At 39.8% G+C, this 26,388-nt stretch overlaps 1 protein-coding gene across 1 annotated transcript in view; it reads right to left on the reverse strand.

Annotated features, from left to right (window-relative positions):
• Positions 1-26,388, reverse strand: part of LOC104570863 (mitogen-activated protein kinase kinase kinase 5) — a 91,356-nt gene that overhangs the window by 26,543 nt on the left and 38,425 nt on the right. Inside the window, exons 6-12 of the mRNA XM_088529680.1 lie at positions 25,496-25,602; positions 21,792-21,962; positions 17,999-18,111; positions 12,149-12,308; positions 9,593-9,746; positions 6,487-6,594; positions 2,210-2,259 (exon numbers count right to left, since the gene is read on the reverse strand). Coding sequence (XP_088385806.1) covers positions 2,210-2,259; positions 6,487-6,594; positions 9,593-9,746; positions 12,149-12,308; positions 17,999-18,111; positions 21,792-21,962; positions 25,496-25,602 — 863 coding nt within the window. The remainder of the gene's footprint in view (positions 1-2,209; positions 2,260-6,486; positions 6,595-9,592; positions 9,747-12,148; positions 12,309-17,998; positions 18,112-21,791; positions 21,963-25,495; positions 25,603-26,388) is intronic.

Raw genomic sequence — 26,388 nt, forward strand, 5'->3', positions numbered from 1 at the left:
TTAAGCCTGTTCCTCTACAGTTGCCTCTTACTAGTCTAGAAAGAGTGAGAAGCCTCATTAAGCTTGAAACTCCGCCTTCTTAGACAGCTTTAAGTCTAGGACTTCAAAAGGGCCAAAAGTAGCCTGGATACAACAGCAGATTAGGAGCAGGCCTGGTTGTAAAGGATGTCCCGCTCCAAAGACTATCTAGTGTCAACAGAGCTAGTTTAAATCTGAAGATATTGGAAAGGGAATGATCAGAAACTCACATACGTTACAAAAACAGCCTTATTCTGTTTTGTAATAGCATAGGATAAAGACTATTTTCCCCCTGCAGCGCCTCATGGAAGCAGCCACTGAGCTTTTTAAGAATTCAGTGACTCTTGGCTCTACTCAGTCTTACTACAGTTTTCCAGGTCTTCTTGGACATTTGTCTAGATGATCATAGACTGGAATTTTAATTGGCAAATTAAATGACAATTGAACATTTAAATAACAAATGCGGCAGGGTACATAAAAACACTACTGTAAAAACACTACTGGCCACATAATGGCTTAACAGTGCCAAAAAAAAAAAAAAAAAAGAAGAAGAAGAAGAAGAAGAAACACAGAAAACACAAAGCTAGGCAAAAAAGTATATATAGTGTGTCTATGAGTATTTGGAAAAAAATATATATCTATATACATATATACGCATAAAAACATACTGTAACCAAAACCAAACCAGACCGAATTAAGTGCATCATTGCAAATTTTGCTTAAAATAAGTTGAATCCCACAGGAATGAATCTCACAGGAATGAATGTTAAGTTACTTTTTGGAAGGAGAAAGAATTATCCATCTGTGCAAAAAATGTACTGCAGACATAGCAACAGCTTTGTGTGTATGGAACAGTTATTATTAGAACACAGCAACGACTGTTTAAAAAAGCTAAGAAAATACACTAAATGCAAACACTGAAGAGGAAAGTCACAGGATGCCAAAGTGTTGATAAATCCTAGAAAAGCAAGTGAGACTGTGACAAAGAATTGATCTGAATAGTTCACAGCAGGTGTGCAAGACTACTTTCTTAGCATCAGTAGGTGCAAACAGTGCACATATTATGTTCAATGTGGGCATGTTAGCAGACTGATTGGCTCCACTTCTGCTGTTCTCTACTAACAATATGGTGCAAAATCCAGATTTAAAACAAACAGACAGACAAAAGAAAAGCAAACCCAACAACTCCCAGTGAAGGTTTTGCCATAGCAGATAGAAAACTTTCTGCTGAAACCAAGCCAAAAGATGGCTACGCTTCCTCTGTTGTCAGCATCTGACCAAAGACGGACGCCTTGGACACGTAACATCATGTCCTTCTAATCCAGCCAAAGTGTTCTTGCAGGTGGCTTCTCTGAACCTACTGCTCTAACCCACGTAAACTGGCTTCACAGGAGCCTTCGGGAGATTGTTTATTTTTCTTTTTCCTATTGACTTCCTCTGTAATCCCTCAAACAATCCTTAAGTTTTCACTCTGCAGCCAATCCACCACTTGGCCACATCAGTCATCACTGGATGGATGGACAATCTGCCTTCCCCATGGGCCCCCTCTGAAACTCTGCTCTGCTGCCATGCCTGTACAAAAACCACAATTAAAAACAACAACAACAACAACAAAAACACAAAGAACACCCAGCCCAAACTCAAAAAGTGCTAAGCAGCTATAACACTGCAGGAGACGAAGAACACCACCATCTCGCCAGCTCTTCATGTTCTTCCTGTCTGCCCCCACTTGTCATTTCTGGGCTTTTATCCTCTGAACATTAGGCATTCAGGACAAGAACTGCCTTTTTTTTTGTCATTTATGAATTCTCCAATATGTCAGAATCTCAAACCTGTGACTGCAGCTCCTGAGCACAACATAAAACTGAAATAAGACAGCATAAAATGTAAGCAGTTATTTTAAATTCAGCGTTACTTAGCATCAAGTCAGTGACTACTACCATCAAGAAAAACAACAGTGCTTTAACTTAACATGCTATTTGCTATTTTTTACGTAGCAAGCTCTGCAACTCATCATTTCTGAATCCAGCCTATGACTTCTCAGGCTTCCCTTGCATCAGGGAATCTGTGAAAGTACCTGCAATACCCTGATTCACTTTTGTGCCTTTTATTCCAACAAGGTCCACAGCATTAGCTCAGATAATACTCATTCAATTACTCTTTCCATTCAAAACACGAAAGAGAAACTCACCTTACTCCCCTGATGGAAGCAGCACTGAAGTTCCACTCATGAATACCTTTCTGCAACACAGAAGAAAACAAACATTCCTTTTTTAAAGTAAAGAGTCAGCAGGTACATCTTTTAGTCTAGAAATCAAGGGAAACACTCAGTTGTAACAGTTTATTACCCTGTAACAGTTATTCTCCATTTTTTTCAGTCATAGCCAATGTGACATGTTCTAGGTAGAAATGTTGGTTTTCTCATTTCTTCACTGTTTACATTGCAAACACAGTGCTCCCCCCACTTTTTTTTTTTTTTTTAAGAAACTGCGAAAGCATCAGACCAGAAGGGCTGCCCATACAGACTGACTGTCCTGGGTGCTGAACTCAAGGTCATGTGCCACCCTCTGGAAACAGAGAGAAAAAAAAAGCATCTGTGGGAATAAGAGAGCCAGCTCTGCATGCTTTGGCTCCTTATGGTGTGGGAAAAACAGGCTGGGAGAAATAGAACTCAGGAGTTTTGATGCTGCGAGGCAAGTTCCTAAAAAGCAGGCAGAATTACTTGGGGAAGGAGCAAATCAAAAGGCAGACTGTCCAGGAAAAGAGACACTATCTCTAAGAATACAGAAAAGAGCAGCAAGGCTCCACTAAAGCCCCCAGAGCTGTTGGAATGGGAAACTAGCCCAGAAGAAAGAAATCATCTTGCAGAAGCAACAAGGGCCAAGCCTCATTTATTTTCAGAAATCTGTCACAGAGCTGAATTGAGTTCCCAACACACAGTCATATAAGTTTAAGTTCTAATAAAACTTCAGGAATCAGAAGCCTTTTGTATCTTCCGATGAAAACACTCTTTCAGAGAAGTTTGAACTACACCACCCCAAAGCTGTGGCAGCCTTTCTAGCATAAGGCCACGGTGTCAGCCACAGACATAGCCAACTGTGTCCCAAAAGAGGACATCAAGCTGGGCAGCTTATAACACATTTCATGAATAGTGAGATCTGGAGAAGTTATAACAGATACACTGCCAAAATAGTTGCAGTATGTGCAACAAATCAGAGAGAAAATTATTTTCTCAGATACAACATTTTTCTGTAAGGCTGACTGGATCAGTTTCTCCTCCATAGCTCTTTCCTTGCTGTTCAAATTGTACTAAAGATTGTGAGGCTAATACAAAATTTCTTATACAATGTGCCACACTTATATGCAGTTTTATTTCTTGAAGCCCAAGCTTCGCAAGATTGTAACTGTAATACATAATTAAGTGACTTCTCCAATGTAAAACAGGGGGCTGGGAATTCCAATGGGGGAAGCAGAGGTGGAAGGAAAGAAGCCAGAGGTGAATAAAAGGTGGGACTCCATCTTGAAATAGAAGTACTATATTGAGTGTTTGCAAAGCTACCATTTGAGTTGCTTGGTTGTCTTGCATAAATATCACCAGCTCAGCCCCTCTGCTGATAAGGAGAGCAGATTTGCAGGGTCTGCCCCTCCCTCCACATATGAACTCTGCCACTTTCCAGTTTTCCATCATTGGAAACTTTCTTCAGTGCTTTTCTACTGGTGCCTGTCCAATTCCAACTATCGGGAATAATCTAGAATTTAAATCTAAAACAAGCACCGTGACAGGCAGAACTGTGCAAGCAGCACAACAAGAAGCACAAGCACTGTGGGTTTTTACCCATCATTTACATACAGCTAAGGTCTCCTGCATTCATACATCTTTCATTTCCCACATCATGTTCTCAGGCAACAAAATAACACAAAAACTGTGTCCCTCATGATCTTGCCAAGTTTCAAATACATTGGAGTAAACATATCAGGCATGCTATCCAAATTCAGCATCTGTTCTTTGCTTAGGCAAAAAAAAACACCAACCACTCAAAACAAAACTCAAAATGGATTCAGAAGCCAACACGAAACAGAGACAGGCTGTTCTATTTCAAACTCGCAAACAGCACTGCTGCATTCCTCTAAACCTGTGAGGGAAAAAAACTGCTAGAACCAGGGAACTGGAAGGCAACATAACACGCATGCTAAAAAATATAATGCTGTCTGACTTGTATATACATCTGTCCATGTAAAACTTCACACTGTGAAAGGCATAAACATTCAGATATGTTGCTAAAGAGTCATAGAAAAGGAAAAGGACATGTCATTTTTCTTGGCATTGACTGTCTATCCCCTACTCATTAGAAATTTACCTCTTTCTGACTCCACTGAGCTCCATTTTGCATTTGAAGCAGAAATTCATTTTGCGCACGAAAAAACAAACAAAAACCATACTCGTTGGAACTAATATTTTTCATTCTTAGAGCACTGACTGAATTTTGCAAAATAATGATAGGCAAATACATTAATTTATGAGCCAAAATGAACTGGAATGTGACCCATGAGCTGCTAAAGCTCTGACAGACCTGCAGTGGGTAGATTAAAGCTAGGGGGTTGAAGCAGCTTCTAAACCCACCTGCCTGTCTTGTCCTTGAGCAAGGACAGCTGCCCTGTGCCTGTTGTGGCAGTTTTCAGCCTTGCATATTAAGAAGAAACAAAGTAAGAGTATTTCTCACTTGGGCTGAAATACATCTAGTTCCTTCAGAAAAAAAATCTCTTATCGAAGACAGATATTGCTTTGGTTCTATCTAGCCAAAAAGCCAGTTCTCTTTCAGTCTCATTCCTCACTTCTGGTGGATTCTAAGGCTCACAAAATTGCAAGGGCAGATTAAAACTGTGTAAACTGAAGCTGTAACTACAGTATTGCCCATTGCATTCCTTTGATGGATGTCACGGCTTGCAGGGCAGGAATGCCAGAAGTGAGTATTGATCAGATCCCAAGATACTGCATAAACTCACCACGTGAGGGGTTCTGGCTAGAGCAAAAGTACTCGCAAGTCCATCAAAAACGACCTTATATAACATGATTGATGAATAACCAGGGTAGCAAAAGTAGGAAACACTAATCTGCAGAAAATTTGGAGAATAAGGAAGTAGGAATAAGGAAATAAAATGGGAATACCAAACTGGAGTACAGAATTGCAAAATGAGAAAACACTACAAAGCAAAGGCCAAACTGTGGATAGCTGAAGTCACCACACGCAGCAGACAAGTACAAACTAATACACCTAGATCCTTCTCCCAAGCACATGATGACTGTGAGCCATCAAATAGGACAGTCATGAAGGCAGCCAATGCTAGAAGTATCAAGAGATCCCCAGAAGCTGAAGACACACTCATGCACCACAAAAGACTTAAATGTGGTCTACAGTTTGGGTGCTCAAGAAAGGCTAGCTCAAACTGAAATAAAAACAGAGGCCATGGCAGGTTCACCCTCATGTCCCTCATGGGAAGGACACAAAGTCTGCCTACTTGTTTAGCCTAAAGAAAAAAATAAAAAGAGTAAACATTAAGAGACATTACAATTCTCCTATAATAAACTCCAGAGAGGAACTTTTTAACATGAGCACATTGGTACAAGGACCAACGTGAGTATGCAATGGCTGTGGACATATTCTGCCTGAAAGACTTCATGTTCCAGCCTTCATCTTCCCCAGCAGCTCCTCCAGCTGGGCAGCCACGCTCTGTATCCACTTTCCAACACGCTTCTCCGTGACACCTAACAAGCACTTAGAGGAAGTTTGACTATGTTATGTGAAATATTACACAGCAAGTGTGTCTGCTCAGAGGGAAAGTCCCTCCCCTGGCTTCATGCTCCATAGTCCCAACAATACAGTCCTAGGACCTTCTTACATGTATGCCACTTAGCAGAATGGAATAGACCATTTGGAAACACATTACTATATCTTAGAAGCAAAGTAAATAGATAAATAAGCAAACCACAAAACACTATTGAATATTCAATTGCTATTTCAATACAATAATTCCTATTTATGCATTAAATAAGCCTTTACCATAGATAACAAGCAATACTGAGGGTGCAAAAAGAAGAAAGTTCTATTTGTTCATGCTGCATCCTTTGTGATTTTCAGTATATTGTATATTCCTTATGAAATCCTAAGCTACAGATTTGTTGTATACTGCACATTAGTTTAAAACAATCTGAGATTCTGTGCGATTTTTTAATGATGAAAAGGAAAGGTCCATTAAACAGCAGCAAAAATAAGGATGAAGAATGCTATATTAAAAATAAATGCACAGCAAGATATGTGCAAGACATCTTTATGCATTTCACTAAAGCACTCTCCTTTGCAGAATCCATCATTAGGTATGACTGTGCACACTATATACTATATACCTCATGTGACATGCACTTTTGCTTGTAATATAAGTCACAACTGCAGATACTGTGATGGCATATACCTTGTCATCAGGCAGCACGTGCCAGATAGATACAGTCTTCTCCTCAGCTTCACTGTTGATGGAGAGATATGAAGGCTGATAAATTTTTGTTGGTTCTAATATTAAAACCTTGTAAAAGAAAATCAATTTTAAGAGTTAGTGCAAGACACACAAAATTTATAAGCATTAAAATCAGTTAGAACTATTTCTACAGTCATATCAAGGACCACCAGGGAAACACAAAGAACAATAAAACGTCAGCTACTGAGCTAGGCAAGAGTGGCTCATGCTAACATAAGACACAAAATCCCAAATTTATTTATTTTTTTAATTCAAGTCTATCACGTATCACTCAGTAACACATACATTACTTTTCCCAAATGTTTTTCTGACTACTACCAGAAATCTTTGAAATCTTTTGGTTGCAAGTCATTCAGTTGCAAAGTGTCATTTGGGAATGCGTGTCTCCCATGCAGAGTCAGGCGGTGTCTTTATTATCTCACTGTAGAAGCATATTTGGGGAGCTCAAAAAAAAATTACATAATTCTAGAGCTACAATTAACTGCTTTTGAGTTAATGGAGAGTTCTAGCACTACGGTGAGCTGGAGAAGCTAGATTAAATGATTTTCTCAAAAGCAACAGACACCACTGCAAGAATCTCAGGCTGACAACTAATAATTATAGAAAATTTCTTGAAATAAATTTAAACAAAATCTGGAAGAGTCATGTAAAAGAGAGAAACATGCAATGGAGAAACATTTTAACTAATATAGCCACTTCCAAATAAATGAAACCAAATCTATTACTTTAATAATGTTCTGACAGAACTACTTGCAGATCCACTTCCTAAAAGAAAAAGATCAACTGAAGAAATGTAGTTTCTCATTAAAGCTTTTTCTTTTTTCATTAAGGATTTTCAGTGCTTAAAATCTGATGTTTAAAACCCTAAATGTATATTGGCTGTGTAGAAAGCATTCTTAATTGAAGAACGTGAAACATTGATATTAATTCAGGAAAAAGTCACTCCATCTTCCACTGTATCATTTATAGAAAGATTTCTGAGTTTGAATCTGAAAGATTCTGATTTTAAAGTTGGTAAGCAGCCTGATTATCTCCTTCCTTTCTTCTTCACTTCCTTTTCCCAATAAAGGCCCAATCAAACACCGTCTCCAAAATATCCAAGCTGCAGAATTTCTTGTTTAATAGTTTTTTTCTACCAGTTTGATTTCTGGATTTTAAAAAATGCTTTAGAAAATAAATGATTGATGGTGGCAATGTGGTCTACAAGAAGCTGATTTATGAATAAGTTGCTTGTGTTGTGGATGCCACCAGAAATTCCCTTTGTCACTTCAAAAAAATACATGAAGTCTGCAGCAGGAACTCTTGGAAAGAGCCCACGTCAGACACCTAAGCCATGGCAGCTCCTACGGAGTCAGCCACCGTGGGCACACACTTTGCAGCTGACAGAAGCGCAGGGCCAAATTTTGAAAATAAATGGATGATGGCTAGAGAGATTTCAGAAGTACTTCTCTGAGCCTCCAGACACTTAAGTAGTTTTAAAACTAAAGTAGTTTTAGATCATCTCTCAACCTGGGGTGGTTGGTGTGTTATTTCTTTTGCTAATGGCTACGAGGAGGATAATGATACGCAGTCATCATCAGCTAACAGAGCAACTGACAGCTCAGCTGGTGTAAATGACCAGGGGAAGTCCTTACCCTCACGCTTTGAGGCAACTCATGCCAAGGAATCTGCAGAAAACTACTTATTTTAAAAGAAGTTATTTGTAAGTTTCTGGGAGAAGAAAGAAAATAAGTTACTATGTTTCATTTTGCTGGCTTGATGAATGGTGTGATTTTCCTTCCAAATACAGAGCAAATGACAGACACAAATATAATTTTATAATACAAGACATCACATATTCCTCTCTGCACTACCAGAACTGTTTCCTGTATAATATAATCAAATTATATGGTCATTGGGATGATCTTTTAGCCCACACTATCTCAATGACCAGTTTGTCTCTCAATATTAAAAAAAAAATCCAAACTATTTGGCTTGGACTGTTCTGCATGTCTGAGTCTATTTTAAGTATTTAACTGCAACATTTCATCATCAAAAAAAATCTAAAAAGGACATAGTTTCCTTTCTGTAAGACCCAGAGGATTCAAAATATTTTCTGTTTTACTTTCCCCAAAAAGTTTAGGCCCATTTTCCTCAGCGAAGCAGAATGCAGCTCCCTCATGTGTCACACTGTTTTCACTTTACTGCCTCAAACTGGTACTGTTCAACACTACAGTCTTAGGGTTTATTACTCCACCTACACAGAACCCAAAACGTAGAAACCAAAAGAACTGTACAAAACCAATATGCGCTTCGAGTATTTGGAGGATGACAACGACTGCTATTTAAAATGTTAAATGCTGTATTTGTTAGTAGTTACCGAAAAAAAAAAGAGTACATAGATGTTATTTCCCCTGCTTACATAGATAATGTATATGGGCAACAAAAATCTTTTTACAGGCTGTTTTCAGTTCCTTTTAGAACATCAGGTAAATATAAAAACATAAATAAATATAAACATAATATATTTAGTAAATATAAAAAAATAACAAATTATCCATGAGAGAAATTGAGAAAGCCTATGAATACATATAATCCAATGTTGTTGAAAGTTATTGTCTGATAGTAGCAACAATAGATTTCTGACTGTTTGGGTTCCTTTTCAACATCTAACAAAAGACAGAATTTATCAGCAGTAGGACATGCAAAACCTGCTGAGCTAGAGAAAGAAATAAAATCTCTTTTCTTCAAAACATAAAAGAGTATCACCTGGCATAAACTGGAAAAATTTGCTTTAAAAACATATCTACTGTTAGCAAACATTGAATAAAGTTCTGTCTTGACTTTTCTCTCATTATTTTGATATGAAATTGCCTGTGCAATCCCATTGTAACCAAATGCATGCAATTAAAATCAGTCTAATGTGCAGGCCAAATTAATTTCTTCTGGGCAAGGAATTTATTGCCTGGCAAGCTACAAAAACACAGTGTTTTTAGTAACCATGCTTGGTATTGATTCTCTTTATGTCACAATTAAATATAAAAACAAAACAAGACAAAACACTTACTGGAAATCTAACTACAGACACGTCTGTCTTTGTGGCTTCAACAAGGAAGTCCATCCAGAAGTCAACAAGTTCCTGCTTGGCCATATGTTGCTCTGGATTCAGTTTCTTAAAATGCTGATATATCAAAATGGTCTCTACAATAGACTTCAGGTACCTGTAATCATCCAAGTAGACACATATAGTACATTTAATATAATTTGTAAATAATAATCTCTCTACATTTAATCACAACTTAAGCATTCACGATTGAAACTCCAAGGCAGCCATGAGGATTTTGGTTTTCCAAGACTGCTTTTAAAAATAACAGTTTCTCAGTGGGCATGGAGGAACTATATTACTAATCTGAAAGATAAATGAGTCCTGGGATCCTCCTTCCTGCACATATTCCTATCCCTTATACTGCCTGCTATTCTAAACCATGAAAGCTTCCTCAAATAGTTAAATCTTGTACTTCCAGACTAAACTGAGCCCATGACAAGCTGTTTCAGTTGTAACCATCCTCACGGGAAAACTCGGATGAAAAGTCCACTAGTTTAACCCAGTGCACTGTTCTGGCTTCCATACGGCATCTGTATTGACAGATCTTTAATGTAGATTTTTAAAGATGACACGTTTAGGAAAAAAAAATTCTGTAAAGACAGCAACTGTAAGCAGTCTTTTGGCAATACTGGAGAAAGGATAGCTGAAACTGTCTCCTAAATGAAGCTCATACCATTCTCCAGTATTTTTTATTTCTGGGGCTGGTTTATGGACCTCCCCAAAGCATTGATTTCCCTTGGCTTTTTTGAGGGGAGGGAGGAGGGAAGAGAAAAAAAAATGTAAGCAATGTAAGCACAATCTTCCACATTTTTTATGGCTACTTGTGCAACAAGATGCTCAAGTCTAAATAGGATTTGTCACAGTTACCATAGTTAAGACTACCCTGAAAATGTAGTTGAGACACCTGTGGCAAGACGCAAACTCAGAGGCCTTTTGAGAACTCTTCCATAGCTGTGCAGGCTCTGACTGTCCTGTGGAGGCCAGCTGAATATCCTGGGAAAGCTACCACATCTATTCCCCTTTGTACCACGAGGGTTCTGCTGAAGAATAAGCAATGAACTGGGAAGGAATTTCTCACAGGAAATAATTCCTGAAAAGCAAGTGGGGGTACTGTGTTTTCAGAATTTAAGCCACAGACTCCAACCCCAAGGGCACTGGTACATAAAATCCTGACAAGCAGGCATTTATAAATACCAGGAAATTCTCATCAGAGACTTCTAAAGAGTAGTATCCAGTTTTTAGTAAAACATGGCATGTAGTAAAAATTGAAAGCATTGCAGATAAAAGCTGTTCACAATATGCTTATAAAACATTTGGTCAAAAAATCAATAGACTTGGTGTTTCCTATGTTATGTCAATATAATCCCAGGAGACAGACCTTTCTGCCTATATAAAAGGGCAAAAGCAAATAGATAGTGATGTGTGCACTTTGAGTGTTAAAGGGACTGCTTTTAGCCAGAAAGGCCTGGGTTCTCCCGAGCTAGCAGCACCCAGGCCTTGTGGGCAGGTGACTGCTGCCTACAGCAAAGCAGAGCAGGTGCTGGGCGCCGGATGTCACGGCCCTCGCGTAACAGATGCCAAGCACACAGGGCTCTCTCCAACCTCTCCATTTACATAACCTTTGCATTGAGCAGACCTTGATCTGCACTGCTCTCAGTCATGACCACATGAGACTTGTCCCAACCAGCTCATTTGCCTGCCCTCCCAGAAACATCCATGCAATTGTGACTAAATCCATGCGTCCCCACCACTTGTCCTCCTGCACAAGGCCACTGTACAGGAACTCAAACTAGTGCCTACACTGCTCTTGCCCTAAGGAGGGGCTAGCGCCAGTGGGTAGCACCCTCCTCAGCCTCTGAACTAAAATGTGCCATCATGTGCCTCTCTGCATCCTTATGCAAAAGGGGGAAATGATTCCTAGCCTGCGTGGAAGTGTAAGGAAGCAAGACACAGAGTAGCAAAACTGTTTAACAACCAGTCAAATAATCTATCATATACATTCAGGATAATTTTTTAATGATCCCTCTGAAGTCTATGCTTTCGAAAATTCTGCTGTGGAAAAAAAAATCCTAATGGTCTAAGTGCCTCCAGGGATTCAGGAACATGGTTAGACCTTGGTTTCCTTGTTCTGCACATGAGTTTCTCCCAACAAACAGTTAAAAACGATTTGAACATGCATTCTTAACCAGCTCCGAACACCACCTGCGAGGTTTGCTGTTCATAAGCATTTCTGGCTTGCTCTTACATCAAGTGATTTTGTATACCGGGAGAAAAACAAAGCACAAAATGACACATTGACCAGATTTTGCCCCAAAGAAAGGTTTGAAAGAGAGAGAGCATTTCTCTTGAAATCATAGACATAACATTTTCTGGGGAAGAGGGACACATTTTCATTTTAAAAACAACAACAAAAAAATATGGGTTATACATAAAAGTCTGAATCAGTTACAAATAACGCTAAGACATTTTGAATGCTTTAAAACACGGCAATGTACATGATCCTGCTCATCACCTTACCATGCTGGTGCCTTTAGCTTAAACAGCTTTTCTGAAGCCTGGATCACTCGTATGTGGTCGTTAGCCAACACACTGGCCCCCAAGAAAGATCCCACTTCCCAATAGCTCTGCAGTTTTTCCAAGCTCCCCTTTTTACCAAGCAGGCTGCTGATCTTTACTCCTGTAGTAATAAGAATGATAGGTCACAGAAAGGCATTGACATAGTTTTAAAATAAATATTTTCCTAATTTCAATCTATTCATTGATAAATTACTGCAGCCTCTCCATTTCAATGAATTAAGATGGAAATTATACTTACCAGACATTTTTTATATGTCTTCCAAACATCATAAGCTGTAGTAGATCCTATGTTTCCCTCCCCCTCTTCCTAAAGGCCTCTCAAGAAAGGGACTTTAAGACATCACTGTCAGGACAAGGCCACAGCCAGATTACCTACGTTCTTGCATGGACCTCATCTGTAAAGGTAAATTGGGGCCTTAGGCTACACAACACAGCTGCAAAAACTTAACAGATGCTGAACATGGCACCTATTATGTTTTTTTCTGCCTTTTTTTTTTTTGACTTACAAGCCCCAAGCCCCAAACTTACCTTTATAGACAAGGTCCCATGCAGAAAGGAGAGATGATCCATTGGGCTTCTTCCAGCAGTGATGTTCTTTTAATTGCCGCAAGTCCTACCCCAATGAAAGACATCTATTAATATTCATAAGTCCCCCAGCAATTCAAGACCATGGAGAGGCTCAGGTTTTACCTTGACTTGCTATGTTTTCTGAGAACTACATGTTTCCTTGTGGCCTTCAGGATGATTTTTGGTTCACATTAGCTGCCTAATGTTTATAGCTGACACAAGATAGGCTACATCATCACCCACAGATGCAAACAGAACTCCCAGTTTACAAGAAAAGCCTCCTCACCACCAGTACCCTTTTATTCACTTTCCCCACACTCCTCCGCTATGGCAGTTTTCCTCCCACATCACTTTTCTTTGTCCTTGGTACTAAGGCTGAATATTCCCAAGAAAGATGAACAGTTGTTCTATATTTATCTTTTCCTTTACTCTACTTGCTAGATGACTACGCTTCGTTCTGGCAGCAGCAATAAATCTTATCAGAGTGGATGTCATTACATTAACGACATTTCAGTCAAAGTTCATTTTGTTTTCTCATGCTGCTTACATTTTATCAGCCAGACAATAAATGGAGACAATTTTACATTTTATTTAAATACAATTTGTCTATAGCCTATTTCATGTCTGTTTCACATTTTGTGCTCTCTTGCCAGCAAGAAGTTGTCATATTTGCTAAACACTTAGAACAAAGTAACACTTAAATCTAATTAAAAACATGACTTGCTTCTTAATCAAATAGGGTTGCTAATTTATTCCTGAGAACATGCAATAGCTTTTGCAAAGCGCGGTCTTCATAGGAGACCATGGCAGCTATATTATCTCAAATAATTTCACAATATATTGCAGTCATTGTTTTTATGTATGTCACAACAGCTCTTCTAGGCTTTCAATTAGGGTGCCACACACACACTGAGTGTCAACAGATGGCTCCAGAATGGTTTGTTTCATGATGCAGTTGCTGTTGTAGGCTGCAAAGGAGGGACTTTTAAGTTACGTTTACTCCATTTGGGGTTCTGGAAACTGAAGCCTATGCTTTATCTACGTAACACAGTACAAGGGATAAATCATCTTCTCCGGGACCCTAGGATATTCGGCAGCGTCCCGGAAGGCTGAAGGGCTCTCCTAGCACGTCTAGCACATGCAGGCAATAGCAACAGGCACAGACACCAGCACACAGACACCTATGGAATTCCATGGGCTTTGAACACGGCCGCCCCACAGGGCAAGCAAGGCCGTGGTGCGGGCAGAGGCACCAGAAGCCTCTCAGGGGACTATCCTGCTGCCGGGGAAGTGAGGAGGGAGCGGCTGAGCTGCGCGGGTGACCCCGGTGAGCGAGCGGGTGGCGGCTCTGGGCCACAGCGGCTGCCTTGGGGCTGAGGAGCAGCGGCCCGTGGTGCAGCCGCAGCGTTGGGCCCTGGCTGGCAGGCGGGCTGGGCCGCGCTTCAGGAACCCACCGTGCTCCACACGTCGGGGCAGGTCCAAAGCAAGGAGCAAGCGGGAGCCCAGGCTGCTGAGAAAGAGCGAGTCCCTGGGGAGCACCCGGCACCCTGGCACACTTTGAGCAATGCTGCTTGTGCAGTCTTCTAGGTCTTGTACTGCAGCGCTGCTGCTGTGCGGCCCGGAGCAGCCGCAAGCTTTAACCAAGTGTTCAGTGGACTGGGTTCTGCTACCTTAAAGAAGATGGGACCAGCGGCTCTTCGTATTCCCCTGAGACAGCTGAGGTTCTCAGTGCTGAAATTCACGCTGCTTTGCCAACCTTCCTATACAGAGCCCAGCTGCAGACCTTAACCTACCCCTGAAAGGCCCTGAATAGTTAAAAAATGCACTTGGAGTGCACAGACACTTACATGGAATAAAGAGAGACCACTGTTTTACAGAAGTGTGCTGGTTTGGGGGTTTGTTTTGTTTTCCCCTGTTTTGGTCTTTTTTTTTTCCCTGAAAACAAAAAACTTCTTTCATTCTGTCACAAGAAAAGTATTCTCATAAAAAGCTGAATTCCAGTATACTCTATGAAAAATATTTTGCTTTAAGAATAACTGAACAAAGGTGTAAGAGCCATTCATGACAGAGTAGCAATTATGCTTATAATACCAAGAACATACCCACAGCTTGTGAAGAAAATAACGTACAGTAACTAGGTATTACCATTAAAAGAAAAAAAAAACTATGAAGGTTTTTTGATTAAACTGCTTTCCTCGATCAAATATTGACAAAACCAGTTTGTATTAGCAGACTCTTTGTGTACCAAAGTCACAGTCTGCAGAGATCACTATTGCCCATGCAAAGTACTGCCTTTATGTTCTGGTCCCAAAGTTCTGCAGTATGGTTAAGAAAACAACCATCTTGTTCAGAAAATATACAGAGAACTTTTATTGAAGCTTTATTTGATCACTTCATTATGAACTATTATTCTGTCAAGTAAAGATATGAAAATTTAGTAGGCAATTTTTCAGATCAGATGCAAACGGGTAAAAATTCTCTGGTTACTTGGACTTAATTTTACTAGAATTATTATATTTCTGCAAATGTAATCTGATCTGTATCTGCTATTTACAGCCCCATACACTCTCAGAAATGCTAGTCTGGTTTTGCCATCTCCTTGCGCAGCCATTCCCAACCTACCAATATCGCTTCCATCAAATCAGGATGGAGCTTCAACCTGCCTCTCATCTTCTCCACAAAGAAGGGCCTGCTCCAAACTCCAGGCGCTATGGGCAGAGCTGTGGGCAAACATGACGCCGACAGCACTGTTGGGCAAAGCTAACGCTCACATGAGGGTTCACGAACACCGACCAAAACAGGAGGCGACACCAAAGAGTAACCTGTGACCATGGGGCTGAAAAAAGCATTTTTCCTAAACAGTTGCTGAGGTTTTGCTTAGGTTTATCTTTGTTTAAAAAATGAAATTTGTCCAGGAAAGAAAAAAAAAAAAGCTGAATTGCTCTCAGAACCTAACACAACTCAAGTTAGCTGACAAACTTCCTTGTATCCACTGGAGCCAAGTCTTATTGCCAAGAAATGAATGATTAATGACATGTGCAGGGTTCGTATTATATCTGGATTTGAAAACTTGTTTAAAAACAGCTAAGTCAGTCACAGTCTCAGAATATCTTAACGTTTCCCATAAACATAGCAAAGCAAGACCAGACACTACAGATAACAGGAGGAATTATTTGTGTCACAGGTTTTCAGCAGAGGCCAAGCAAATGCTCATGTGAAAGTGACTGTCCCGTTGATATGGGAAAACATCCTTCCACCTACCAGCAGCTGAGTATTTCTCCACTAAACCATTCATTAGCCATGGATGGAACTTTAAGCAATAAGGAACCTTAAGGAATTTCCATACATAGAATAGGGTAAAACGGCACTGGCCAAACTCACAGGAAGAAGATATCAAACATCTGATCCCTATAAATAATACTCAGATTTCATCAATTTGTACCAATCTAACTGGCTGCAGCCTGCAGGGAATTGAGAACCTTCCTTAAATGGAAGGATTCAAAATTAAACTAGGCAATAAATATAGCCCCGATTCTCTAAGCTATCTGTAATTTCAAATTAGGCCAGTTGAGTTAAAATTTGCAGATGCAATGTACAAAGCAAAATGTATGTATTTTTACCTCCTACACTGTCACAAGGACTCAAATTTCAGCGTAGGAGATGACAGCGTTCTACCCAACCCCAAAAGTGAAATCACACCCACTCACAGAAGGGCATGCACAGTAGCTAGGACAACTCTACACAGCCTATCACATCCAAATGAACACCCTCTACCACCAGAGAATTTTAATTTCAATTCTATTATCCTTATGGAAATAACCATCTTGCTTTGAGCTTCACACTCAAAAAACTGCTCAGCATGAAAAAGAGAAATTCACATAATATCCCTTCCCTGTGCTCCATTCTCCAAAATGATCTTCACCGAAAGCAGAGATTCCTCTCATCATGGTGCTCAATGTAGATAGCTTTTGTAAAGCAGATCAAAGTGATGAGATTGTAATTTTGAGGAGAAGAAAAAGAGAGTTCAGATGGTCAGATGACAATGTCAGCATCCTGTGGAGGAGTTTGGGAGTCTAACATTATGTCTCATCCCAAATCAAAGTAACATTTGAAAGCTGATTGCTAAAAGAAATATTTCACAAACATTTTGTTTCAGTAGATCACACTGTTTAGCTTCATTGTTTACACTTTAAAACCATGTTATGTTGATTAAAATGTTTTGTCTTTTGCATGTTGTGAATAAAGTAGCAAAACTTGGAAAGTCAAATGAAGCAAAAATAACCTGTAAAAAAGCTACCTGTACCTAAAATATTTCAACTTTACCAAATCAACATTTGGAAGCATTATAAAATAATATAATCTTAAAAGAGGACTTTAATGCAGGTAAAATACAACAACCCAACTGGCAATTTATGGTCATTAAAACTTCTAAAACATAACAGATAGATGGGATCTGGACTCTACCTAGGAAATTATTTCCAGAGTTGTAGTGCTCATGAACCAGCACTCTAACTTAGAAGTTACATTACAGCCACATTCTGTGAGGAATAACACTTCCTTCTTACATCTCCTTCAGGAATAAAAGGTTAAAGAAAGATGTAAAATAAGTCAACAGTTACATGGACTCATGGAGAAGAATGGCAGTGGCAGAGAATATGCTATTACATACTACAACATTCAGTGTTTTCTGTCACGCCTTTTATATAGATAATATTATAAAGCTGACTTTGCATTCTTCTCAAATCCAGCAAAATCCCAAAGGAAATAGGCAATGTAACAGATTCAGGAAGCCTCAAAGAGCGCATCTGAAGAGAAACATGACCCTTTCTTTGCTCAGCCCACCCCAAAGAGAAATCAAGTTCCTTTGCCCCGCTCTTAGGATGGGTTTTTTGTTCACATTTGCCATCGTTCCATAGAGCTGACTTTCCAAGAACACCAGCTGGGCAGAACTGCCCCTTCAGGTGCTACTTCTGACTGATACAAAAGATGTCACTGCAAAGAAGGATTGCCAGGTTTTACCTTACTCAGCTAAAACCCTGAGACTGGAACCATTTTCTCACGCCAGAGCTAAGATCACCCTCACCAAGCGGGATCGGTAGTGGCAAGGGGACCAATTTAAACATTTGTATGCTCGCTATCAAAACGCCCTTCTACATCCATCAGACTTTTTCTGCTATGACACGAAGAATGAGATTTCACTGTGAATTGGCAAGCTATAATTACCAACTTTCCGCAGCTCAAAAGAAGTATCAAAGTGATGTCCAGCTGCCAGGAGGAGAACTGCATAATTAATTCCTGACTGTAATGTTGGCTCTGATTCAAATGCCTTCTTGAACCTAGAAAAAACAAACATACAAGTTTACTTTCTAAATAGCGCAATCTAACAGGGGCATAATTATACTTTCAGGTACTTTAAGTGCTTATCGTCTGTTTACACAGCAAGAATTCATGGAAGCCAAAACATTTTACTGTTTTCCACACATGCTTTGTAGTTGTTCTTAGGAGTGTTATTTATACACCCTCCTCCCATTTCCTTCCTCCTCACACAACAAACATAGACCCTACTCATATACCACAGGACAGCTATAATACTTTACTGGATGTGCAATTTTCAAAGAGATAAAAGAAGAAATAATACTATCACCTTGTAAAAGAAAGACCTGTTTCACAGTTATATTGATTTGTGGAATATTTAATTCGCTCTGAAAGGTATCAGTTTTCACTGGCTTAAAACCTTAGATTATATTTTGGATCTCTACTATGATGACAGAGGATATCAAAACATGTTAACATGAAGGTGAGCAATACGAGACACACAAATTATATTTTGCACAATTTCAGGTAGTATGAGTTTTATTCTTTACTGTCTCGTTGCCATTGCCTTAGGGGCCTATTTACATAAGGAATGGGTTGATTCTCCTTGGAAAGAGCTTGCAAGAGAGTGAGGGCACGGCAGCAGTATTCATCTTACTCATCAAGCCTTCGAGTTGGCTTATGGAAGTCCAAGGGTCTCATGGAGGTGGCTCTGATGGCCCAAATCACCCAGGTGCAGCCAGGCTCTGTGGTGCTGCAAGGCTGACACCAGACTGCCACAAGGCGACCACTGAAGCCTGCCCAAGGCTTTGGGCTCTCTGCTGAATGGCAGACTACCTGGGACACCCTCCCTGCCCGCTCGGAGCCATCACCTCTTTTCGCTCCTTGAGGTACCAAAAAAAAAAAAAAATCCACAACACAACATCCCTCCCACACACTCTATTTTCTCAGATTAGACACCTTGGGACTTTCTGTTCCTTGGCTCTATTTTTTCACTGCAAATTGCTTTCAAATCTCACCTTGCACCAAGAATTAGTAACAACTTGGGCCCCATAAAGCTCATTTGCTACTCTTAAATCATTAAAATCAGAGGGTTATATGTTTCTTATTTGGTGTGATTTTATCCTGGCATCCTTAAATCTGCCTCATATAGTTTGAACAACAAATATCTCCCCATACAGCTTCAATAGGAAAAATCTGCAGACTGAAAACTAACCTATAGTAATAATCTTAGCAAGCTGAAAACTTTCATAATTTCCCAAGTAATTCACAAATCACACCTGCTCAACTGCACTGATTTTAATTCAGTCAGTGCAATCACTGTGCGTTGTCAAGCCTGAAATATCCTTGGGGAACCCGTATGGTGCCATGGAAAGGAACGCAGGCCCTAAAGCGGAGCCTGGCTTAGCTGATGCAGTTATAAATTCCATCTGAGAGCTGAAAACTGACATTTAGGGAGATGTTGTGGTGCAGACACTGAATTAGAGATGAAGCAGTGCAAAGATTTCAATAAAGACTTGACAGTATTGGTGAGCCCAATTTACACTGTCAGAATGCAACAAAAAGTGACAGTTAATAATTAGACTGCCATCTCTTGCCTCATATTTATGAGGAAAATGTCTTGTCTTCTTTTTTTTGGTCAGAAAAGCACACTTCCTTCCTATTCCTTCTCTTCTTTGAACAGGCCAACCTGCTTGACATTACTAGCTGCTGCAAGGCCGAAGCTTTGGTCCTGCCTCCAAGTTCTTCTTCTCCTCTGCCCTCTCCCTCCTTCCGCCCACAGCCTCGTGTCTGTAGGACGGGGTGAGGATCTCGGTGGCAGGTAGAGCAGCAGCACGGCGCAGGCACCGCTCCTGCGCACACCCTGGCAGCTGGAGGTAGCCTCGCTGGGGCTCTGTCCCCTGCAAGGGCCTTCGGGGAGGCGGAGGCTCAACCCGCCAGCCACATCAGGCCTGTCCTATGGGTAGTGCTGGAATTAAACCAACATCCAGCATGAAGTCAAATGAAACCAAGGCAGCTGACCCACCTGGCAGCCAAATCCCAGCTTGGCTTAACATGCACCACCTTGCACTGGGCAGTGAAGCCGTGTTTGCAGACAACGCTTTTGGGAAGCAAACCCCCAAACCTGCCTATATTGGTTCTGCTGGCTGGAGACGTCAGGGATTATCCAGACTGGCCTGTCAGCATCCTGCCCTGCAGCAGGAGCTGCCGGTCTGCTCGCCTGCCCGCATCTGAGAGACCTGCCCTTATTCCCTGGGGTGACATCTCTGCCTGGCTGCCAGCACCGCACCTCTGACCTGCAGCTACCAGCCGGGACGCTCACACCTCGGCCAGAAGAACACACCAGCAGGAATGCTACCCCTTTTAAAATAGGGCTTTTTTTAGTTTAATTATGTTAGCACGTCTCAAAGCTTATCTGTTTTTAGGTCAGTTTAAATGAGGAAAAAACAAAATGCACAGCAGCGAACACAAGTTTTATTTATTCTTCAGTAATACCTAGTATTTAAATGTTTTTTTCTTTACATTAGACTGTGACACTAGCAAAATACTTTTTAAAAATAGAATCCTAGAAGTTTGCTATGGACTTTGGCTCAGTGAAATACAAATTTTCTTTAATTCAAAACTATGAAGTGGAGGGGGAAACATGCTGTATTACTGCTATACTGCTTATCTTTAAAAGTCCAGTTAGCATTAGAAAACTGTAAAGTATGAAAGTCAGACATGTATTTTGAGACCATAAATGGTAAACAATTACATATTATCTTTCTCCAAAGGCAGTTTTAATCTGCAGTTGACCTAAAGCAATAGCAAAGGAGGAAGAATGTTTTTAAATCTAAACATTTACTTTGACATACAGTGGATGAACATAAGACCAGAACCAGAATCTGATGAGCAGAGTATGCACAACATAAACAAAGATTGCCTGTATTCTCAAACGCTCTGTTATGATGGAGAATGCACAGAGCTCATCCTGGCAAAAGGCTGGGATGGCATCCAGTGCCCCCATTCAGAGTACCTCTCTTTTTGGAATTAAAGTCTGAGGAATAAAATAAGAAAATAAGAGTAAACCTCTCAAAAAACATATTCCACATGACAGTTCTCAAAATATGGTGCATTTCAAAAAAATCAAGAAAAACATGATGTTTGCAGGTAAAATTACCGTAAGAATTTGCCTCGTACATTGTGTGCTGCTGTGCCAGGTACTTCAGTCCGCTGCAATACACCTGTATTACATATGGTGATGTTGAGGCAAAATATTTACGAGTTTGAAACAGTTTCATTAGTTGAGAGCGAAGAAGACAGGAAAGAACAGAGCGGTACATCTGTTCAGTGTTACACCTCAACACCTTTAAGCCTAGTTGGGTAATATCCAGCAGGTTGCAGATATGTCAGTTGGCTTAAGTCTAATGATTGTCTACCCCAGATTCATAAGAACAATGTGTTAAATAAAATTTATGTGGGGGAAGGGGCAATAAGCTATGATGAGGACTATCTGAAGTGCTTTATAGACTGGGATATTTGTCTTCTTAGAACCAGATCAGTGAACAAGACAAATCTCTCATTCTTGATATATATGCAATACAGGCTATAAGATTAATTGTATCCCTTGAGAACACCAAATATCTGGAATAAAAGTTAGAAGTATATTCTTATTGAAGAAATACTTTTCAAAAAGAACACAGACCAGAAAAATAGTACTCACCAGAACGTCCCTTTGTCTCTGCTTTCTGTATCTGTGAATCCGGATTCCAAAAACATGTCCTTGTAGATTCGCCCAACCAGGCAATACATATCTGAAGCTACTTGGTCTTCCTGTTGTACGAGGGGAGCCATAATTTCTAGAGCTTTCTGTCTGTCTCCAGGCAGATTTCGCCTATTAAAATATTTATCTTGATAAATAAAAAGTTAAGATGAACTTTTTCACGATCACTTGTAAATCTGTATACACATTTTGTCCACCTCAACTTCTTTTCTATACACAATGGACTATATTTTGTGTGTGTATACATGTATATGTATATTTTTTTCTTTGCAGGACACCCTTATTGAACTGCTTTATAAAAGTCTCGAAATATGCTCTTTCTCATAAAATACCAGCAAGAGCAAAACAGTGGAAATAACAAGAAGAAAAGCCTCAGAAGCAATTCTTAGTTTGGAGAAGGAAAATTCAAATAGCATACAGTGCTTTATTACTAAATATCAATATATAAACTTACATTTCATATCTATTTAAGATCTCTCTCACAGTCACTCATCCTAAAAGGAGATTTAATCTTGTGTTTGTGACTTTTTATACATATATTTTGAAAAAAAAAAAAAGTAAAAAAGATTGAATTCTCAGGATAAGAAAGGTTAAGGAGTCAAGCCAATGAGGTAATATTAATAAAAACACTCCATACAAATAAACCACATAATTGCAAGCATTAAACACTTCCTGATGAGTCACAGTTTGGATACATACATCATTACCAAGACTTCAGAATTTTTTAAACATATTTTTGTACTGAACAATCAAATGGCTCTTTTCTCAATAGAAGCCATTCTTCATTGATTTGGAAGAGTTTAGTTTTGTTTTCTTTTGCAGAAGTTTCTTGAAGCATTTTAGTAGCTATAATTTGTATTAGGAGTGTATACAATGGCTTTTTGAAGGCTGCTTCTTGAAACAAAAAACAAACAAAGCAAAACAAAACAAAAAAACCCCCATTCTTCAACGAGATGCAAATATGAGGGCATCTTAAAGCAAATACTGCTTAATCAGAAATTGATCAATGGAAATTCTTCTTCCCGCCAAACAAAAACACACCAAAGCTCTGACGTGTCCACACGGGCAGCATGTCGAGCATGAGAGACCAGAGCGTTTGTTCTCTCAGCTACGAACGAGTTCTGGGAGCTCGTGTATGCAATTCCAAAAGGAAGCGATGTGGAAGTATAGATTTACATTAAGCAGAACTAAGCAACAGGAATGAACACTTGCATCATAACATAAGAATAATCAAAAGAACAGAGGAAAAGCACTCGTTTCAGCAGTCAGTATGAACTGCTTTCCTGAGCACAGAGCCCAACAGGCCGTGCAAGATGTATGTGCTGGGACAACCGCTACAGATGTCTCAGCTTGGTAGGAAGGACAAATGAAGCCCAGAGTCCTCTCCTTCCAAGCTTCAGACCAGTCCAGTTCTACCAAGTTAGGGAAAATCCCTTCAGCCTACAGAGCAGCAGTAGTCTACTCAAGGATTTCCAGAGGGGGATAGCGGTGCTGGTTTGCCTCTTCCAACTAGACAGATGCCCCCAACCCCAGCCCTAAAAGAGACATGAGCAAATAACAGAGCCTTCCAGGTCAGCATTACTTTGGTTCTTGTCCACTTGTTTGCTTCCTTCTGTCTTTTCTAGTAGTGACCTCGCTAGTGAAGCAACAGGGATAAGTCTGCAGCTTCTTCACGTTTACTGGCCGACTTCCACCGCAGAAGGGCTATTTTCAGAGTGGAATTTCAGTTAGATAACTCCTCTGCAGTCACAGGTTGACTATCACTAATCCTAATCAAGCCAATAGCTATTTGAACGTGATCAGAGTAAGACAGGCCCAGCAGTGCTTTATTTATAACAGCCACTTATACTTTGCTGGTCTCCAGAGAGTAAGATCCCGACTTTTCTCTCCGCTTGCTCTTCCACCAGCAGTGCACTTGCACACTTGTGTTATTTAGGTCAGGCTAATCCCACCTAACTGAGCTGCTCTGCCCCTCAGCACTTGTGACCTAAATGACAGGCAAAAGATGTGACTTCTTTGATAGCAAACATTCAGACATGCATCTTGAACTCCACCAGTCAGCACCAGATCATCCAGACCTGACCTAGCTCAGGATGTTCCCTTCAAATTCCCAACAAGCAGAAAGCTACAATTAGTCCAAGCAACGCCTTCCTCACTGATTCAGACACACCAAAGCATGAATAAATATTTTTGTGGTTGTTGCTGATTCTGGTTGAATTTACAATCTGAAGAAGGAAGAAGGGGGGGAAAAATGATCTGAACACATTTGGAGGTACAGCATGGAATTTCTGTCATGTTAGATGAGCTGCAAGACCAAACACTACATTTTAGTCAAATCTTTAAAAGTAGATTTTTCTGTCTGCAAGAACTCCCAGCAGAACCATGGCAATATATGGGTCTGTCTGAAAGGACTGCATTGTATTTTTGCAGCCAAAAAAAAAAAAAAGGAGTTTTAAGCACTCCAGTGAATATGAGTCCTGTTTTCAAAAGTGACTTTATTTCAGAAAATGGTGACCTTGGCATCCAAATAACTTCTTACAGACTCATAGGTGTATAGTGACTGTTGTGAAAGCTTAAAAGTGGCAGATATGTGCTGGATTTTTAATTTGCAAAGCTTACAAATTTATGGCAAAGTAGGAACAAAGTGGGCTCAATATTTATGCCTTTATAATAGGCCAGAAGGAGTCTGGACATTTTACTCAGAAAGAACCGTGCCAGGCAGTTTTTTCATAACAAATCTATCCCTTCAACTTATTACTTGAGACAGTTTTGATATCACTTGGATGCCATATGCAGTTTTGAGACTCCTCAGCAAACCTGAATTACAATATTCAAAGCTTTGAGAGAAGCAGAAAGATTTGTTTTTATCTGTAGATATCTTGTAAAATCTGCACTCCTGCTGAACCTTATTCTGCTCTCCTGAATGTCAACGGCACAACCATATTCTTCACTGTGAGAAAAAAGCAAAGGAGCAGTAATTCTTTATAGATTCCTCTGCAAACTTCCCTTTTAATGCTATATTTTAATGCTATATTTTCATGGAGAAAAAATGGGCTTGACTTTTATGTAATCCAAGAAAGCAATGCATGTTGCTGCACGTGGAACATTTTGTATGTGCTTTCAGACACCATGAAAAATTGCTTTTGTAATTGTAAATAATTACAATAGCATGAAGTCTGCTGATTGACATTCCTTGATAAAAGTTCTCCTCCTGTCTCCTGACACTGGAACGCCCAGGACTCAGATGAGAGCATGTCTAAGTCAGCATGAATGTTGCAACACGCTGCCACCCAAACATCCACTTAGGAGTGTATTTTACTTGTTCTGCTCAGCACAAATTCGAGTACTGGAGGGAAAAAGTTAAATATAGATACAGACCTATGGAAAGACAAATCATACAGATGAAAGAAAGAACAGAATCTGAGAGTACAAAAGGATAACTTAATGACAAATTTAATCACTAGCTTAATTTAATCACAAAGCTCCAAGTCCCCCCAAAATGCTTCAGTGAAAAATGGAAGGACTTAAGACCTAAGCAAGAAGATTCCAGTAAAAGAACATTCATCAGGATCATCAACTCTGTGTGAAGCTTGCAGTACTGATTTACTACTATTCAACTGTGAAAGGAAGGCGTAGATTCTTACCTGTTCAGGGCAAATGCATAATGAAACCTCACATGGTGGTGGGAGGCCAAGTCAAAAGTAGGCAGTTTTTCTAAAGTTTTCACCAGTTTCACAATGGAATCATAATCCTTCCAAAAGAAGAGAATAATGAAGTTTTAAGTGGTTACATTGAGGTATGCCTATATAAACTCCTCTTTGAACTAAGGACTCTTACTGAGATATATTTGCAGATTATTGCAAGTTTTATGGATTTCAGTTTCTTCAGTCTAAGACTGCAAATGGCCTGCTATACAGCCGAATTGTGAATATGGACAGTATTCAGCAGGGAAATACTCCTTGGTCTTTTATGCTGCTTGAATATGGATCTAGGGAAATTTTAGTACATAGATTTCATGCCTATGAATGAACACATTCAGGGGATGAACACATTTCAGAGTTCAAATTGGATGCTAATAGATTGCTAATACAATGCTAACTATATCTGCATTAAAGTCTCCCAAAACTCTGGAGTAAGCAACTCTGGAGTTAGCATGAAAGCATAAAAACAAAACAAAACCTTTCAACACCATAGTTCATAAAGTGGCTTACTCAGACACATTTAACAAAAAAAGTCAAATGTTTTAGAAGCAACAATTATTAGTTGAAATTATGAACAACACAGTGAGCAATTACTAGCATCCATCAGACAAGTAGAAATGCATACAGCCATATTGCCCTGAGAAACATCCTAAGCAGGGCAACACAGCTTGCTCGTAAGAATACACGTTGGTGTAACACAGAAGATACCACAGCCTTTAAGTCGCCTACACCAAAGGCCGTTCATCCCATATTAAAGCTGAGGCAAAGAATAGTTTATATATGATGCAAATGTTCTTAGGTGTTGTTATATGTAGATGGAAAGTACTGTTATTTTG

This window comes from Tinamus guttatus, unplaced genomic scaffold, assembly GCF_059628265.1.
Source record: "Tinamus guttatus ecotype Peru unplaced genomic scaffold, ASM5962826v1 Tinamus_guttatus_pri_ptg000336l, whole genome shotgun sequence".
In the NCBI taxonomy this organism is placed as follows: domain Eukaryota; kingdom Metazoa; phylum Chordata; class Aves; order Tinamiformes; family Tinamidae; genus Tinamus; species Tinamus guttatus.